Source organism: Chelonoidis abingdonii, chromosome 19, assembly GCF_003597395.2.
Source record: "Chelonoidis abingdonii isolate Lonesome George chromosome 19, CheloAbing_2.0, whole genome shotgun sequence".
In the NCBI taxonomy this organism is placed as follows: Eukaryota; Metazoa; Chordata; order Testudines; family Testudinidae; genus Chelonoidis; species Chelonoidis abingdonii.
Genome location: NC_133787.1, coordinates 7,838,012 through 7,857,183, shown reverse-complemented (window position 1 = coordinate 7,857,183; position 19,172 = coordinate 7,838,012). Strand labels below are relative to the sequence as shown.

At 43.8% G+C, this 19,172-nt stretch overlaps 1 protein-coding gene across 2 annotated transcripts in view; it reads left to right on the top strand.

The window, feature by feature from the left end:
* GNAO1 (G protein subunit alpha o1) overlaps positions 1-19,172 on the top strand; it is a 310,003-nt gene that overhangs the window by 215,504 nt on the left and 75,327 nt on the right. For both annotated transcript variants that reach the window (XM_032785771.2, XM_032785772.2), the window contains exon 4: positions 867-1,027. In XM_032785771.2, the coding sequence (XP_032641662.1) occupies positions 867-1,027 (161 nt within the window). The remainder of the gene's footprint in view (positions 1-866; positions 1,028-19,172) is intronic.

Genomic DNA, 19,172 nt, shown 5'->3' with positions numbered 1-19,172 from the left:
AACTGAAAAAAAACGTAAAAATAAACATCAATATTATCGTCAAAACTACAAAAGAATGAAAATTGAATTCTCCCAAGCCTATCAATAAGTGGGGAAGAGGAAGGAAACCCTTAGCGTACCCATCACAAAAAGCCTTGAAGAGTCAGTGCCGGCGTGCACAGTTGTAAGTGACCATCTTAAAGTAACTTCCCCTCTCCTCCCCCGCAACATGCAGATGTCTCCTTTTGTTTGTGGTCATCATCTTCATCCAAATTGTGTAGCACCATGTACATCTGCAGCATGTAATTATTATTATGAATTCTCAATGTTATCATATGCTGATGTGAAATCATGGGAAAGAGGAAGAAGTAGTACCCAAATCTGAAATAGTCTAATAGGCTGTATTCTACTTATCTTATCATACGATATTCCTCTTTACTGTGGTGGGGTGACACATGACTAAACAGAATTTGCCCCAGCTCATACCTCACTTTACTGGTAATTTACATACATACATAACTGCACTGTATCCAGTTTATTTGTGTTGCTGAATAGCCCATGTGATGTACATCCATTATACATATTGGTCCATTTGCTAATGGGACATACTGCACTACCATAACTTCATATAATGTGGATTGTGCAAATAGGTACTAGGAGACCATCAATTCCTAATGGCTTCTTTGACACATTCTCATTCCCGCCTTAATTCTGGCTGCTCTACTGGATGGCTCTGCTATGAATCCTAAAACATGACTCAGAATCATGTGGGATCTTCGCTGAGGACTCTCTCTATTATTTAGGAGTCTCAAGAAGGAGAGGACGATTCTCTGGTTCCAGAATACATGTCAGCAACTCATGTGACCTGTTGCTTCTTTCCTCTCTAGGCTGATGCTAAGATGGTCTGTGATGTAGTAAGTCGAATGGAGGACACAGAGCCCTTCTCTCCAGAGCTGCTGTCCGCTATGATGAGACTCTGGGCAGATTCTGGAATCCAGGAGTGCTTCAACCGGTCCCGGGAATATCAACTTAATGACTCTGCCCAATAGTGAGTATCCCATTCCATAGGTTATTGTATCAGAAGGAGAGGAAACATAGCATTTGGGCTTATTAAACTTTGGTCTGAAGTGTCCTTTAAAATGCTCAGGTATGTCTTGGCAATGACTCTGTTGGAGGTGTTGTTTAAAGATTGGGATGGGTGTTGTGTTCAAGCTCTTAACCTATCATGCAGAACTCCAATACAGATCTAATTCTGATCCATCCGAAGCTAGTCTCTTTGCCCAGAATAACTCACCCCAGGGCTTGATCTGGATGTTATAAAGGGAATGTCTTAAAGCAGGTTGGTCCATGCACTGATCTAGTGGATCCGCTCATGGGGATAGCTGACGTCTGGACAGTCTGATAGATAACAGGACAGTTTGTTTACCTGGTTAATAGGACAAATGGTAGCACAATGTAGTTGATTCAATTTCCACCTCTCTAACAGAGCTCATTATGGTGATAGGCCTCCCAGAAATAGGTGAACTCTTTGCTGTTACAGTGGTGTTGGTTTCCTTGTGTTATTAGTATTATTCTTAACAATGATCTCAAGGTGCACAGTTTGGAATCAGATCCAAGTTTTCCCAAAGATCACAAGTGTTCGAGTCTAGGGTCTTGGTTCACCTCATTCTGAAGATAGGAGGGCCATCAGCAAACTTCTGATCTGGACCTACATCCAGATATGAATTTCCCAAAGTTTGGGTGTGTTCATTTGATGCGTTTTGGCTTGGACCCAGCTTTAATTGTTATCCATCCAATACTAAATCTGTCTGCTTCTACCTAACGATTGATACTAAAACAACTTTATTTTGCAACTTAATCAATTATGCTGTTTGGGTTGTTTAGCTTCTGTGATAAAGCCTGAGATCAGACATTCCCCAAAATAGATCATAAGTTTACACCAAAATGCTGGGATTTCAACTGATCTCACTATGTTGTATCACGGCTTGATGATGCAGTGTGATCAGGGGCTTACCCATGTCAAGGTGGGAACATGCAAATATTGTGATGTCATGACCCAGCATCCTCAGACCAAGATGCAATTATTTTGTACTCCAGAATGAAGGTAGGGACTGAACTAGATGACCTGGAGGTCCCTTCCAGGCCTATGATTCTATAAATAGCAGGTGACCCTAACATTATGCCAATTCCAAATATTTATTGTATGGATATTCACATTTAATCAGTTTCATTATTGACTCTAACAATAAAAGAGCCATTTATGCCAACACAGACTTTCATGATTCCCTGATTACGGCTGTGCTGGCCAAAACCTTGGTGTTTATGTTATATATCAGTGGTTCCCAAACTTTAACAACCTGTGAACCCCTTTCACTAAAATGTCAAGTCTCACAAACCCCCTCCTAAAAATGAATATTTCCAGGGATTTTCTCCTTTACCGGAGTATAAATAATAAAAGTAGTGATCTTGGAAATATAAAATTTGTTTTTATGACATGCTTATTATACACTATTTATAATTATTATTTATCATTACAGTATTTATATTACATTATGAAAATGGCAACACCCTTCCAAGATCTCACTTTCATAGCTTGTATCACTTTGAATAAGCCTGTTATAAGACAAGGCTCCTATGTTTTATCAAGAAGTATCAGATGTGAAACAGCGTGAAGGTATTTAAGAAGCCAACTCAGAATTCTTCCTACACAAGCATTCAGGTCTTGAGCAGTCCAGGCAAACAACGCACGTTACAACAAAGCTTAAACTTGTTCTTGATAATAGTCTTAAAAACAATACTAGCTGCCTATTTAATTTTAAAAACAGCAAAAAAAATTCACCTCCCTTTCCATTTCTTACAAGGAGTCTTGAAATTTAAATTTCCTCAGTGTGATAGATAGGCTTGCTTTGACCTGCTTAGCTCTTGGAAGTCCAGGAGCTCTGGGCTGCTGGCCGAGTGCTCCCTGGGGTCCCTAGGGACAGCTCTATCCACCATTAGGGATTTTTTTTCCAAGAACCCCCTGTAACATTTCACGAACCCCCAAGGGTTCATAAACCCCAGTTTGGGAACCACTGATATACATATGTCCTCCATGGAAAAGACCAATAGGAAAGTATTCCTGTATTTTCAATCTTCTTTTAATGCTATTTAGCAGCTGGAATTAAGGGGGAGTAGCCCACACCAAATGACCGGCACACTCTGCAGAGTCCATCAGCTAGTGGTCTGTAAACCGACAACAGATTGAGAATCTCTGTGCCATATTTTCAGCAATGATTGTATTACAGTCACAGCCAATCATCACTAATTTCAATGGAAGATGTGTGACTAACTCCTCTGCAGTGCTTTGAAAATCTCCAACACACACAAACACACAGAGCATGAAAGAGAGAAAAGGAGGAACTAAAGATTGGAAGGAACAGAAGAATTAAGGACTGATCCTGCCACCCTTACACACAGGAGTATCTTTTGAAGCCAATGGAACTACTCGGCTAAAAGTTGGAGGAGCTAGATCTCTAGGCCAGCAAGGCGCACTCATGCACATCAGTCACCAGTGAAGGAAACTAGTAGCTTTAAAGGCCTTCACGCTTTCTATTCAGTTGTCCCATCTGCAGCTACTCTAGCCGATAAAATCCGCACCTCTCTCTCAGAATACCGGCTGGGGATTTCGTTGTGGCTGGAGTTGTTTCTATGAATTCAGCACTACTTTTAGTTTAAACAGCCAACTCAGTGAAGTCTTTTGCAATTTCAGATCTGTTGCCATTTAGGAGTTGCTGATGTTTAGTCACTAGAAGCAGAGATCCTGTCATAGGACAAGGACACTGTAACATTTCTGGTACTCCTCTAGGCCCTGGTGCACTGTGCCAGTTGGTAACACAAGTGACAGTTCAACTGGTGCTTATTAACACCCAATTAATCTCTTTTTAAAGGCATATTTTTCACTTAACCCTTGAACACCTTTTTTGTTTCATTTTTTAATGCAGCGAATAATGGCTTTAAATCACCAGCACATACAGAAATTATTTTCTTTTAATGCAGAGAAGGAGTGACTCCAAATCATATCAGAATCTGAACTTCCCCAAAGTTTGCAGGTGTTTGGATGCACCTGCACCTCTGTGGGGACAGGCTTTTGGTTTGGGCCCATCTTTGTATTAAACATGTAGCCTGGTATCAATGTAGCAGAACAGAGTTGACATACAGAAATATGTTTTATATGCCAGGGTAGTCCAAGGCACTTCTCAACCCACTGAATTCTATACTCAAGTGCATCATTATATAGCACTGCAGCCTATATGAGTGGAATTTTCCAAAGCACTCATGTTGGCCTAACTCTGTTCCCTTAGCAGTCCAGGGTAGACCTCCCCCTCTAACGCCAAGAGTCCCAAGCTATCTGTCCAACTTAGGCATTTCAAAGGTGCGATCTTTTTTGGTATCTCTACGCTGTTCTGTGCGCCGCAGTCCCTCAGACGCAGCCCTATCCATTACCATCTGTTTTATTAACTGAATGGATATTAGCCAGGACACAATGATTGTGCCCTGCTTTTTTCCACATGTACTAGGAAATCTCTTACCGTCTACATTAGCGACCTCCCTAGAATCTAAGCAACTGGAAAAGCAACTGCCTCATTATGTTACCCACTGGCCAATGCAGAATTGTTCCCTATATCACATCCTCTAGTGCTTTGTCCAGAATAGTGTTAAATATCATAAGCTAGGAGGCTCCTACTGCTTCTCTTGGGAGACTAATCTGCAATCTAATCAATAGCACAGAAGAGAGAGAGATATCATCATGGGTTTTTTTAGCCTAAATTTTCCTATGGTTAATTCCATAGCAGTACTCACAGATTGTACACTCTTGTATTGCCCTAAACATGATGTGCATTTGCAGTTCCTCCTCGCTATCAAAGATGGGCAAAAGAGATCTGCGTTTCTACATCTAACTTACACCTATCCCTGCACAGGGCTTTTTCAAAGCGTTTTGGTTTGGTTTAAGTCTATAAAATCAGCCTGTCTTTATGGAGGGTCTCACACGCATGCTGGGGAAAGTGGGGGGAAGCTCTGATTGCAAGAAGGAAAATGAGAGAAATAGTTGATGCTCTGTAAGGGCCTTTGGTGTCTTAGACAGCATTTTCCATTAAGAGTAAAGCAATAGGCAAAGGAGTGAAAGGGAAGGACATTAAAACATTGCAGATGTTTCTATCATTTGGCAGTGGCTTTTTCATCTGTCTACAGGCAAATGTATAGGTGGATTGAGTGCTGTATCCCTAATCATCTGCTTTTGGTTTCTTTCATTCCCACTCCACCTCCTTCTCCTCCCCTCCACCACTTTTATTTTTTTAATCTTGCTGCCTGTGAGCTCTGGTGACCCCTGCTCATAAAGAAAAGTCTTGGGCACTCCTCTAGTCTTTTTCTTGTACAGCAGGACACCTTCAATCGGAGTGTATTTGTAGACCCACATTTGTGCTCAAAAATCACACAATAGGTGTTTTCTTTGGGATTCTTTAATCTCTTACTTTGGATCACATTTTGAAAGTGAAAGGTCTTTCCTCTCATCAGATTCCTCACTAGGCAGGTTGAGTTCGGGGCACTGCACAGGAAGAACCTGATTTTCAGCACACTTGACTGGGTGCCTACTTCTGAATGTCCCTTTGCGATGTGCATACACAAACTGAATACTGAAGTAGCACGTGCTCTTAGCTAGATAGGTAAGAAGATGGGCAATTCCACATACATAAAAAGGCCAGAATCCTTTTCCAGTGGACACAGATATACAGGTTATTCTCCTCCTTATTCCAAATAGAACAATCATCAAACATGTACAATACAAACATATATTGACTTTTTAGCAACATGCCTAGCGGCTATTGAAACCTTAACACTCCCAGGGTCAAGGACTCTGTTGGCAATGAATTCTGAAAACGTTACACTGAGTTCAGAGTAAAATATTGGCATCCTGCTTACGGCCTCAGCTGCACAATCCTCCAGAGAATATTTTCAGCTCCACTCTCTTTGAAGGGGAATCTGCTTGAGATATTGGTATAACCTTCATTCCAAACTATTACTGTACCACATACGCCAACCAACCCTTTGTATGGAGAACAATGCAGAGGCGTAAGAACATGCTGCAAAACCATGCTAACTTAAATCATTGTATAAGGAACAGAAAGAGTTGAGCAATCTCTTGGATGGCAGCCTAGTGATTACGCTGCTCTAAAAGAACCCCAGAGAGGAACTAGGACATACGGATGGCTGCAAACTGCCTGTTTTCCCAAGATAGCGCCGACATTTGTGAGTCTGTTTAACATCCTTCAAGCAAGACTTGCAGAACACTGGAACAGTTCCGTAATATCTTCCTAGTCACAGAATCATAGAATAATCAGGGTTGGAAGGGACCTCAGGAGGTCGTCATCTAGTCCCACCCCCTGCTCAAAGCAGGACCAATCCCCAACTGTCAAGCCTGACCTTAAAAACCTCTAAGGAAGGAGATTCCACCACCGCCCTAGGTAACCCATTCCAGTGCTTCACCACCCTCCTACTGAAAAAGTTTTTCCTAATATCAAACCTAAACTTCCCCCACTGCAACTTGAGACCATTACTCCTTGTTCTGTCATCTGGTACCACTGAGAACAGTCTAGATCCATCGTCTTTGGAACCCCCTTTCAGGTAGTTGAAAGCAGCTATCAAATTCCCCCTCATTCTCTTCTGCAGACTAGTCAGTGCAATATCACCACAGACTGCAGTTCCTAGAATGATTTACAGAACACCAGTCTCACGGTGTTAACTTTCCACTGTGGTCAGTGATATGTGCGCAGACAAATAAAAGGAGTAAAAGGATTTCTTCTCAGTTCCTATTCAGCAAGGGGGACAGCTGTGATGATGGCTTTTGTGGTGTTGAGGAACCAGCCTGAGACGACTCTAGCCCCAAATCCATGCAGTTTCATACTAACCCCAAAAGGAAAGCACTGAGAAGAGCATATGTGCAAACTCATCCAGTGATTATGCTGCAGGAGTCTTCCTTCCAATCTCCTCCCCCACCTCACTGCTTAACACTGCTCTCCTCCCCAGTCCCCTTAGAGACCATGAAGCTTTAACTAGGTTGCAACGTGTGCACACTTCCCCATCACCCGGCTATCCTCTAAGATAGCTAATTTACAGCGCATTGGAAAATGGAGCCTGATCTCTCCATTACTGCTCCCAAAGGCCTGGCCCTGCTGCACACAGCCCTGTCAGATGCAGCAGAATTTCTCATTGCCAGCTCTATTTGTCTTGGTTGCTTGGGTTCCCTCCCCCACACGCCCCTTTCTCCCGTCACACTGGGTTACAAAGCCTTGGATTAAGCAAAAGGAAGAGGGGACAGCACATGTCTCAAAGGTCACCACACATGAACCTTAGCAGAGCTCATCACCCTCCAGCATTCCATCCCCATCCCTTCCCTTGCTGCAGCTGGAGCCGGCCATTATTAAACACAAGGTCAGAGAGCTGCTCTGACAAAGAAGGCTGGTGCTCATAGCGAAATATACTCTGTCCCCGAAGCAAGGTCACTGACAGACAAGGGGCTAGAAAAAAGGACTAATGGGGCTGAAATTAAGAGAAGGACAATTTAGAGTTGACTATCAGGAAGAATTTCCTAACAGAGAAGTTTGTTAGACTGAGAAACAGTTGCCCAGTGGAAAGGGTGAATGCCCAATGCCGATTTGTGGATAAAGCACTGGAGAATGCAGTGGATAATCCCATGCTGGTAGGAGTTGGGACCAGATGACTCCATAGGTCTTTTTCATCACTAACTCTAATTCTAAGGTTCCAATGATTATTCCTCAGAAAACTCTCCTCCTCCTCCTCTCCCTCCCCCTTCAACACTGATTGTTGGAGCCTCCTTTCTCCTTAGCCCGCCCTCTGTGGAGGATGGACTAGGAGGGGGGGTAATGAATCCTGCTGCAGATGTGAAAGTAATGGAGTTTTGCTAGGGACACTAGAGCAGAGGCTGAACATGGCTAGAAGATGGATATTCATTTCCATTTAGCACATCAGGTCTAATTTACTGCCTGTGCAAGTACTATTCTTGTGCTTTATTACCCCTGCACGAGTGCCTCGGGACCATGTAGCACTGTGAAACTAGTTTTACCAGCAAAGTAAAGATTCAGCTTGGATGACTTGCTGGGCACTATAGCTTTACACACAAATTCTAAGACAATGCACATTTTAATGCACTCCGATTACTAGAGGGTCCTCTCAGATTTAAGAAAGAAATATTAAAAGGTCATGTTTTTCCATTATTATTCCCATCAGATGGGCAGATTCTATTTTCTCATCACATTTGTCCATTAAAATGTGCTTGACATGCTCCCTTCTCTGTCTATCCCATTGCTCAACCTCACTTAGGTTTAATTGGAAGGAATATCAGCGTAGTGAACAATCCAATTAATTGGTATGAGTCTGTCGAGCTATTTACTGAACAATCCACCTTTACACCTTAGGCCACAAGTACCAACAAAACCAAAAGGGATAATTTGCTGCATTGCTCAAGTCGGAGCTGTAGATACCGTTTAGCTGGATTTATGGTTTGACTTATCTTTGCTTGCAAGTAAATATTCCCGCCTTTGGTGCTCAAGTTTGAATGTAAAGCTCCCTACGTGATAAGCAAAACCAAGCCGCCCTATAAAACTCATATCAGCAAATCCAGTTGATTGGACCAGTATTGCTCAATGCCATTTACTTCAGTCAGAGGTGAACAGACTGCAGAAGGGGAAAGCTCAATCAAGTGCAGAGAAGGTCGATGTGGAATAACATTGTTTGTGCCTCGTAGGTAACTATGGCACCAATTCAGAGGTGCTCAGACTCTGGAACTGTCTCTTACCATGCGCTTGTGCAGTGTCTAGCAGAATGAGATTGTGATCTTGGCTGAGGCGTCTAGGTACTATCATAATACAAGTCAATAATATTAAGTACTGTAAGCTGGGAGACTAACTCAGCAGGAGGGGAAGTTACTATGGCAGTCAGCAAAGTCTTTTTCTTGAGAGACATCGCTTATAATATGAGAGTAGAATAAGTTAACTTAAACAGAAATGGAAATGGGAAAGTTTCTGAGCTTAGGGTTGAATCCAGTCCTATGGGCTTACATGTGGCGCCCAGCTTCCCAACAACATCCTCCCATCTCTGTCTCCCAGACAGCCCTTACCTTGAACCGTGGTTCAAGGAATAGTGAAAGTTGAATTCAGGTTCACCCTACTTCACAAGGGAGCATGGAGTGGCCTGGCACCAGGTCACAGCTATGTACCTGGAAAGAGCTGTGTAAGGTCCTTCTTGTTAGCAACAGAGAGCGACGACATAATGCCAATGCTTTCCCACCCTGGCTTCCCAGAGTATATGAACATTTATGGATTGAATCCTTTTCCTGGCACTCGGCAACACTGAAAGAGCAGCATGTAAGAGGCAAGAACACATTGTAATAAACCTTTCTTGCATCTAGACAATTCAGCTGAGTTACACCATTGAGCTAGCATTGCTTTGGATACCTGCAGCACATGGGTAAGAATTTTCTGTAAAACAAGGTAACTGCCCAAGTAATTGGATGCTGTGACACACCTGCAAGATTTACAACAGAGTTTATCAGAACTCAGAACATATCCATGATGTCTAATGTCCAAATGATATCCGAGTCTCTGCAAACAACTGTCATTGTCCAAGGGTTAATCTGTCTTCTGAACTCCCTCCCTTGAAGCTACTGAAAAATCAGATTTAGCCATATGAATGACAAGACAGAAAAGCCAGAGGAGCAGTGAAAGGGCCCATTTTCATGAGAATGAATCTAGGAGTAGAGAGGGCTTGGGAGAGGGAGGAAAGAGAATATATCACTCATTACCCTTCGCTTCCTTGGTTCTCCACTTTTCCCACTTTATTCATGGCTTTAGTTCCTTGCGACGGGTACAGGATTCACAGCCCTGGAGACAGAGGTTCTCTATATATGCACAGAGCAGATACAATAAGGACAGCAGCAGAGCAAGTGTCTTCTACACCAACCCAACAAAATGCTTCAGCCCTGAGCCGGAGGAACCAGATTCCAGGGCCCTTTAGTTCAGACTCTGCTCACCTCTCTGCTTCGACTTCCAATAAGTATGCCAATGAGCACCTAATGTAACGGTGGATTTTGTGACAGAGACTCTTGTTCAATACTAGACTGAGGCCCACCAACTAATTTCGCATAAGCCACTCTCTTTCCAGATGAAGGCACTGTCTGCCTTTCCCTTTGAAACTCCATCTTCCGTGTTGTCAGCATTGTACGTGTGCGCTGAATGTAGCGGGGCATTGTCCTTGCGTTCAGGGGCATCCTGGACAGTCTGGTCCAGTCTTCCTGAGCTGGTAGACTAGTGGCTTTAGCACAATGTCTCAAAGCCAGAAGGGGTTAAAACAAGGGAAGAGTGAAGAGATGTAGTTAACTTTGCCCATCTTTCCCCTATCCCACCCCCAAACAAAACACCAAACAAGCTGCTGACCAGCACTAAGAAATGTCATTTTCTCTATTGTTGGCATTACCAAACAAGAAGCTGAATCACACTAGGAAGGGTTAGAAGCCTGAAGGGCTGACTAAGCAGTGCACTTAGTCTATGCCAGATGCTGACCGGGCGGGAAATCAATACACATCAGATGTACCCATTTCTTATAATGATCCCATCTGTGCTAATAAACTGCAGTTTAGGTTGTGTCAGCAATTCTCATCTAAACTGTCTTCAGACGCTTCCAACTCAGCTCTGAAACATTCATTCTGAGAGGGATCTTGGAACACAAGGTCTCCAGGATGCTGAGTCAGCCAGAATTCCTCCTGGGGACTCACCACGGAGACATGGCAGAGCAGGAGCTCCATCATGCTCGGAGGGGATTTACTACATTCCCTAACACAAGCCCAGCCAGCTCTGTTGGCTGTTGCAGAACAGAGGCTGGGGCCATGACCCTGCTTTCAGCCTACCCCTTTCTGCTCCCTTTTAGGCCGTGGCAGCACAGAGGAGGGCATGTACTCTCCAGTTAGCTCGTGGCAAGCCCTCTCATGAACTGGGTGGTCTGTCGGGAGAGGAGAAGTTATTTGCAAACTTATTTCCTTGATTAGGCTCTTTCGTCCATCCTTTCAGAAACGCAGGCACAAATAGTTTTCACAAAGGAAGACCCAATCAGATGGACTCCTGCTGGCCTCATTAATAAAGGAGTTCATTAGAGCAGCTGCCTAAAGAGAGTAAATGGCAAAGCAATGTGGTAGGCCTGCTCCTTTAAGTTGGCAGAAGTCTCCTGAATTTCTAGGGCGGGTGTATTCTACATGCAAAAGGCACCTTGGTCTATGGGTGTGTCTTGACTGCAGAACAAGCTGTGTTCTTAACTCGGGTTAGCTAACTCTGGTTAAACAACAGGGAAGACCCAGCAACCCAGCTTTTAACTCGGGTTAGCAGCTCAAGTTCAACCGCAGGCTCCTGTTATAGACCTTAATTTTAGTTGCTAACCAGAGCTGCCATTAGCTAAACACAAGTTAAGAGCCCACCTTTTATGTGGGGTGCATACAGATTTCTATGTGAGACGTGGCTAAACTGACATCACCCTAGATGAATCTCTAGCCTCCCTGAAGAGAGGAAGCTCTACCTGTGGGGGTCAAAGGAGAGGTATTGATAGGAGCTAAAGTTATCACTAGCTAAAACAGAATTTCATCACTTGGGGCTCTGCATGCTGTAGCAGGGGATACCAAATTCACCTGCCAGTTCAACAGAAAGGTAAATACCAAGCCTGTAATGTTGTCTTATCTGTATCCCCTGCAGACCACCGGGAATACTGTGTTACCTTTTCTCTCAGAAACAAATAGGTTTTCAAAGGTCTTTTTGAATAGTTCCAGTAAATAGCCCAGTCTGGACAATTAAAGCATTTGTGGTAACTTCCACCTCTCTGGCATTTCATACAGCCTTCCAGCACAATAGCTAAACTTCTTTCCCCTTGTGGATTGAAGTTACAGTGTCTGGCTTAAATGGACTGACTTGATCGCAGTCTATAAATACATACATGGGGAAGAAATATTTGTTAATAGGCTCTTGAATTTGATAGACAAAGGTGTAATAAGATCTAATGGCTGGAAGTTAAAGCTAGACAAATTCAGACTGGCAATAAGCTGTAAAGTTTTAACAGTGAGGGTAATTAACCATTGGAACAATTTACCAACGGCCATAGTAGATTCACCATCACTGGCAATTTTTAAATCAAGATTGGATTTTTTTAAACAAAATATGCAGTAACTCTAAAGGAATTATTCTGAGGAAGTTCTCTGGCCTGTGTGATAAAGGAGGTCAGACTAGATAATCACAATGATCTTTTCTGGCCTTGGACTCTTTGAATCTATGACTTTGGTTTCGATACCCATGATCCTAAACTGGACCACAGGGTTTCTGATGGACTTAAAACAGTTTTCCAACCCACAGTGAGGGAACTGAACATTACCACATCATGTGTGTTGTCCTTAAATGCCTTGTTTAGTAGCAAAAGGAATTTGACAAATGGTGGGGGGAGAGAGGGTATTCAAATTCTGTGCACTTTTGTGATAAAGACAAACCACATTGTAGCATTTTAAATACCAGAAAATATGCTAGAGCACTCTGTTCATTCTGTCCTAAATTGTTGTTGTTGGGGGTTAGTGAACTTATGCTATGTGCCCACCCGGAAGTGGCTGCATTTCTGAAGGCTGATTCTGCCACCTTTACTCCTGTTTAGTAGCACCTTGCTGTCCCTGAACTCAGTAGACTACTTATATAGTAACTACTTAGCATAAATACCATGGCAGAATCAAGCCTAAATTAACTTCTTCCCCCGTGGGAATTATCTTGTTTTTTTTAAAAAAAAATCTAAGATGACCAGAAAGTTTAAATTATGTAGACTTAGGAAAATGCAGGTATTAGACACAAAGTTGTCTGTGGTACCAGGCTGTTAGGATTTTAAATATAACACTTCATATTCAGAGACTCTTCTTCATCTTTTTGCTTTTCCTTTCTTCCTGTCCTGAGATGGACTTCACATTTTGGGAAGGAGTTGCTGGTCAGAGAGAGGGAGTAGCCCTGGGTCAAGAAATCCCAGATCTAGGAGCTGGGCTTATGTTTTGTCCTGCAGAAACATGTAGAGTCCCACTGCTATGTAATCTGCTCACATCTCTGGCTGACAAATTACAGCAAAGTGAGACTGTTCCGTTGAAAGAGCTGTAGGTGACAGATTTGGTGCTGGGATATTTTAGTTGTTTGGCTGAGTATTTTTATTCTCAAATACACTTAAGGCAGCTGGAACTGGCAATCTGCCACCAAGGTTTTTTTTGCTTGTTTTTTGGTGGGGCTGGGGCGGTAGGTTTGTTTTTTTGATTATTGCCCCTGACGTGTATGTTCACACTCCCCATTTTCCATCAGCTCTGCCTTTTGGCACTAGCCACTCACTTTACACAGTCTGCTCATTAGTTCAGTCTTTGTACCCTTCTTCCAAAATGGCTTCCAGTGAACGTTTTCCTCACTGGGAGGCAATTAAGATGTTCTAATTTTGGCAGCTGTGTGACGCCAGTGGTGGTGATCTCTGTGATGTCTCTGAAGACCTCATCGTCAGTTGCTGCAAAGCAGCGTAGCTTCATTGAAGTCAATGGGCCTCCTTTCTTCAGACTCTGAAATCAGTGGAGCAATGTTGACTTACACCCAGTGAAGATCTGGCCCCAAGAATTCAGAACCTTTAAGGGAGATGCACTGACTGATGCCACAGGTTGCTGGTCCATCATGTTCTTGGGAGAAATTCTATTCTTGGCTTCATCAATTCATTCTCGGATCTGTGCCCGTTTCTGCTGTCATAGGCTCTTGTGGAGGCCGCTGATGGTGACAGAAAGCTCGCAGCAAAACGATCACCCTGTCTCCTCTGCGAGGAGACCCGTCCAGGCCCAAGAAGACGGGCAGCACTGGCTGCAGCAACCAGGCAGGCAATACATTGATGTCTCATGACAAGGCTCTCGTGGAGTCCCGATTGCAATTTAAAGCTGCCCTCCCTTAGCGTACTATAACCATAAGGGAAGACACATTGTGGCAGCCAGGTGACTATCCCTCTGAGATGTCGGAGGAGTAGCTGGCACAAGGAGGTGTGATTTATACTTCTTTGCGCCATCTTGAGTGAATCTAGCTCATGGAATACTCTGCAGTAACAATCCCAACCACACTCCTCATACAGTCCTGATACGACAAGGTTTGCAGCCATTACTAGAAGCTACTGGGTAATATTTTTAGAAAAAAACAAAGAGGCCAGTGTCATACGGAGTAGTAACACACAGCCAACATGTAATGTGTCATCAGTGTCATACATATCATGTGTCATCATGCAGAGGGGCAGAAGAAAAAGGTTCATTGTTAAGCCACATGGCCGAGTGCTGATTTATACAGAGGCACAGATCCAGACCGCTCTGTGCAAAGGGAGTTTCTTACAGACACACACCAAGGTTTCCTAGGATTCGTTAAGTGTTTGCTGTTCAGTCAGAATGGTTAAATGCCTGAGAATAGCAGGGTCATGAATTCTCTCTAGCCAGAATTCAGATTGAGCAGTCCAACTTCCCCATGTGTCTGCAGCTGCCGTATGATTGTCAGGCCTCTTGCCCAGCTTTCAGTCAGCAAGTATTACAGCTCTGGATTTTCATAGGAATAGCCCGGATTTTGAGGGGGCTGCTGTCCAGTGCCACACAAACAAGCAGCCAGGAAATTAAGGCCCTGATTTTTAAAAGGCCCTGACCTCAGTCTCTGATCTTGCACCTCAAAATAATTGTGGGTCTTCATAATGGTCCTATTTTATAACACAGTCCTGATTGGTTACCTGACTTGCACGTGCGTCTAGGCTCAGTGCTACTAAATGCCACTGAATTATTTTTAGGTGCAGATTCCAAGAGCTCTGTTTTCTGAGAGCTCTTAAAAGCCTCCTCGAGCCAATGCAACTCTATGATTTGTTCACATTTGCATGATGATGTGCAGACAACATCACCACATGATGAGTGCAGAGGGCAATATGGTAAAGGTGGCAACTCCACCACTGGCTGGTGGCCTGTGTCTGTTCCTCATTAAAGCAACGCACTCAGCCTGAGACTGACGTTCTGAGTAGTGCAAGGCAAAGGGTTTTGTGCAAAATAAAATAAAATGCAAATTTGGGTCAACCACAATCCCCCGCCCCTTCCCCCGGTGTTTCAGACCTGCACCCAAACCAAATACTCAGTTATTTACACAGTAATAGTCCTGAGTCCCATTCATCCTAATTTTTAAGAAGAATCAGGAAAATGGCGGTGCAGATTCCTAAACCAAAGGTCGTGCTACACTCCTGCAGGATGCGCTTACCTCCCTGCCTGAGCCGCTTCACAGCAATTGCCTTCGGCTCAGACAGAATCTGGCAGAGTCTGTCATGTGCAGACACATTAAAGCATGTTATTCAGTGGAAACTCACTAATGAGCACAAGGCTGTCGTGGAGCAAATGAATGTCACTGTCAGACAGTTGGTTGCTAGGGGACTTTATTCTTAGAGGCAGAGTAGGATGTGACTATTATCCTTACATTAGCAAGAGGCTGAACTGGGAAGCAGAACACAGAAAGAGAGGAGAAAGGGGGAGAACTGGGAGGGTGCAGCATGGAGCGGAACTGGGGAAGACTGAAAGGGGAGCTTCTGGAATGCTGGAGTGGAGGCCTCGGCTAGAGAGCAGACCGAAGGGGGTGGGGTGTCTAGAAAGCAGGGGTCTCTGGGAAGGGTGCAGTACTGCAGGTCTGAGGTGGGGAGCCGAGCGCAGTGAAGAGACGGAAAAGCAGAATTCAAACATTGCTGCAGCACTGGTGCAAGCTGGGAACCAGCTGGTAGGAGACTAGAAAGCAGGGGAATTCTTGCCCAGCTGCAGCCAGAGCATGGGCGGAGAGGCTAAAGAAGGGTGACTCTCCTAATGCAGGTCAAACCTAGAAAGCAGAGCAAAGCGGATTAAAGCACGGTACCTGTAGTAAAGTCAGGGACAGCACTGTAGAACAGGGCTGATCAGACCCCTGAGCCTGTGATGTATTTATCTCTCTACTCTCTCCTTCTGTCTCTCCATTGCATTTCGTCACTATCAGATATCAAATATGGTGAGACTCACAATATGATGATGAGAGCTGGCACTGGGCTAGGATAAAACAGATCTGGACTCTGCACATGGATTTGCACAGACTCCCTGAGTGGCCTTGGACAAACTGTTTAGTCTGTGTCTCAGATCCCCCTCTGTACATTGGGGGCTATTAATACTTCCCGACCTCCTCTTGTGAGAATACATCCATTAATGTCTATGGGGTGCACTGAAGGCTGCAATAGAAAAGGCAAACAAAAGTGACCTTTGGCCTCTGTGTAGGTAGGCAGGGTAAGGTCTGTGGGAGCCACTCTAACAGTGTCACTGCTAATCTGCATTTCAGGAGAGGATCCCAATCTCCAGTGATCAGCCAAGACATTCATGCCAAGGTCGGGGTTTGCCTCTGGGAGCCCTGGGCCCAGCAATAATCATTTCACACATTAATTGATTTAATAGCTTTGGTGATCCCCAACTAAACTCCACTTTTCTTTCTTATTTATCAAGGTCTAGACTTGATCCGATTATTCAACCTATTCGGATCGCTGCCTTACCATTCTTGTTTGGTAAAGAGTGCAAGCCTGGGCTTTTCCCACCCCTTAATGCAGCACATTATTTGCCCCAGTGGGACATTCCCTCCTCATCCTGCCATACAATGTTGCTGCGGATTCCAAATCCTTTGCCTCGCTTTAGGAAGCTGATAGGTTTGAGTCAGATTAAAAGGACAAATTCCTTACTGTAGCCTTGAGAGAGCCAGAACTGACACGCTAGAGCTGCCTGGCTGCTACACAACTATATTATGCATCTCAGTGTAACTGTCGCTTGTTTGCCTCAAGTTTGTTCTCAGATGCAGAGCACTTTCTCATGAGGATTTTATGCCCCAGAACAACATGTACATGATTTCTTCAGTGCTTCCTCACCAGCTTCCTTGCAACTCACATGGTATCTGTGACAATATGGCAAAGGTCCCTTCAGCAGCACAGGGGAGCTGTGATTTCAGACATATGTGGAATTTTATGTTCCACTGGTAGAGTATATGCAGCTGCATAAGGTTGTGGGCATTTGCTGGGCCCAGCTGGTGCCAGACATCCAGAGTCCATGGTGGGATGCATTTGGGCATGCCTGATATTGTACATTCAGTGGGACAGAAGGGATGTGTTTGTAGGGTACATCTTGTACTGCACATTCAATGGCATACCAACCACTCTGTGTTTGGTGGCATAAGGGATGTATATATGGGAATCCCGGCATGCCATGCTCAGCAGCACAGGATTTTATGTTCGGGCTCAGCTTGTGCAATGCATATGGTGGCTTATGTGCACATAACAAGTGTATGGAACTCTTACTTTCCCTCAGGTTAGCAAACCTTCTGAAGATTTTACACCCAACCACTTGGTGTCCTGGTGTTTCCAAATATCAGGGCTCACATCCTAACGGGGCATAAATCAGCGTAGTTCCACTGAAGTCAATGGAACTGGGGTTGGTGATGTACAACAGCTGAGGATCTGGCCCTAGATTTCTATTAGGGGTTGAGTGCATGAAAGATCCTCCCACTCTCACCCCATCTGTTGGAAAGATGACAAGAATTCAAGGAGTAGTGGGGATAGGTGGGCTGAAGACAGGATCCCATTAAGCGAGAGTTCTCTTGTGCTCTGTTATTTGGTTGCTACTCTGCAAGTGCAAAACACATCAAGGCTGTGTTAGCATTCTATCAGCGCCATCACAGACCGCAGCTGAAATTCCAGGTCTATGGTGGAATAAGTGAATTTCCCACAAAAACAAAAAAAAAATTGAGTTAAGACTATAAGAATCACGCTGGGATTGTCGAAAAACCCACAAACTTGCAGCCACAACACCTTCTCCAAATAAGCTCCCCGGATCCTCAACATTACTTTTAACCAGAGATCCAAGACCACACCGCTTGTTTTGCCAGCAACAGTCAGAATTGTGTTGTGATGAATGGTTCAGGGAGAACAGACTGGTCCTGCAGCCCCTTCTCGACCCCCAGTTAAGGCTGGAATTTTAGGCTGAACTGTCTTTGCTCTCTTGGTTTAGCAAAAATATAAGTAAATAAATACATGGAAAAGAAACAAGGCACAAACCGCTCCATGGGTTGAAGCCAATGAAATGTCAGCTTTTCATTGTTCAGTCTGAATTTCCCTCTTGCTGATGATTTAAGTCACTTGTAGCATTTCTTTAACCCCTTTGCTGCTGGCTTCTTTTGTCGCTCCTGTGCAATGTGGTGGTTTCGCTTGGAAGGGCCGGAAATATACATGCTCCAAAATCACATGCCTGGTAGATAAGGCAGCCCCATGTGATCAGTGTCGCTTTGGGATTCTAATTGCTCTTCTTAAAGTGTAGGTCAGCACCCCCCCTCTGTAAGCTTGCTCTCTGGACCCAAGCATTTTGCAAGTTAAGATGATTTAGAGCAGAAGTCGGCCACCTTTCAGAAGTGCTGTGCCGAATCTTCATTTATTCACTCTAATTTAAGGTTTTGTGTGCCAGTAACACATTTTAATGTTTTTAGACAGTCTCTTTTTATACGTCTATAATATATAACTAAACTATCGTATGTAAAGTAAATAAAGTTTTTAAAATGTTTAAGAAACTTCATTTAAAATTAAATTAAAATGCAGAGCCCCCCGGACTGGTGGCCAGGACCCAGGCAGCGTGAGTGCCACTGAAAATCAGCTTGTGTGCTGCCTTTGGCACATGTGCCATAGGTTGCCTACCCCTGATTTAGAGCAACATTTACCAAATTTTGAAACCTGACTCCCCTCTTCTGGAAACTGAAATCAATTGCAAGCCCATCCTCCCACTTCAACCCCTTCGTATGTTGTAAAAGACCTAGTCATCTTATCATGGAATCCAGATAAAAAACATTGTTCAAGCAAAGTTAAGACTGACAGTAGAGCTGAGGCAAATAATTGTTTTTTCACTTTGATGCCCAATCACATGATTTGACATTTCTGAGGGAAAAAACTGGATTTTTTTTTGTTTGTTTTCCTTTTTTGTTTGTATTTTGTTTTGTTGTGGTTGAAAGTATTTGCCAAATTCAACCCGAATTCATGAATACCTTCAGTGCCCCCCCAAAGTGTGT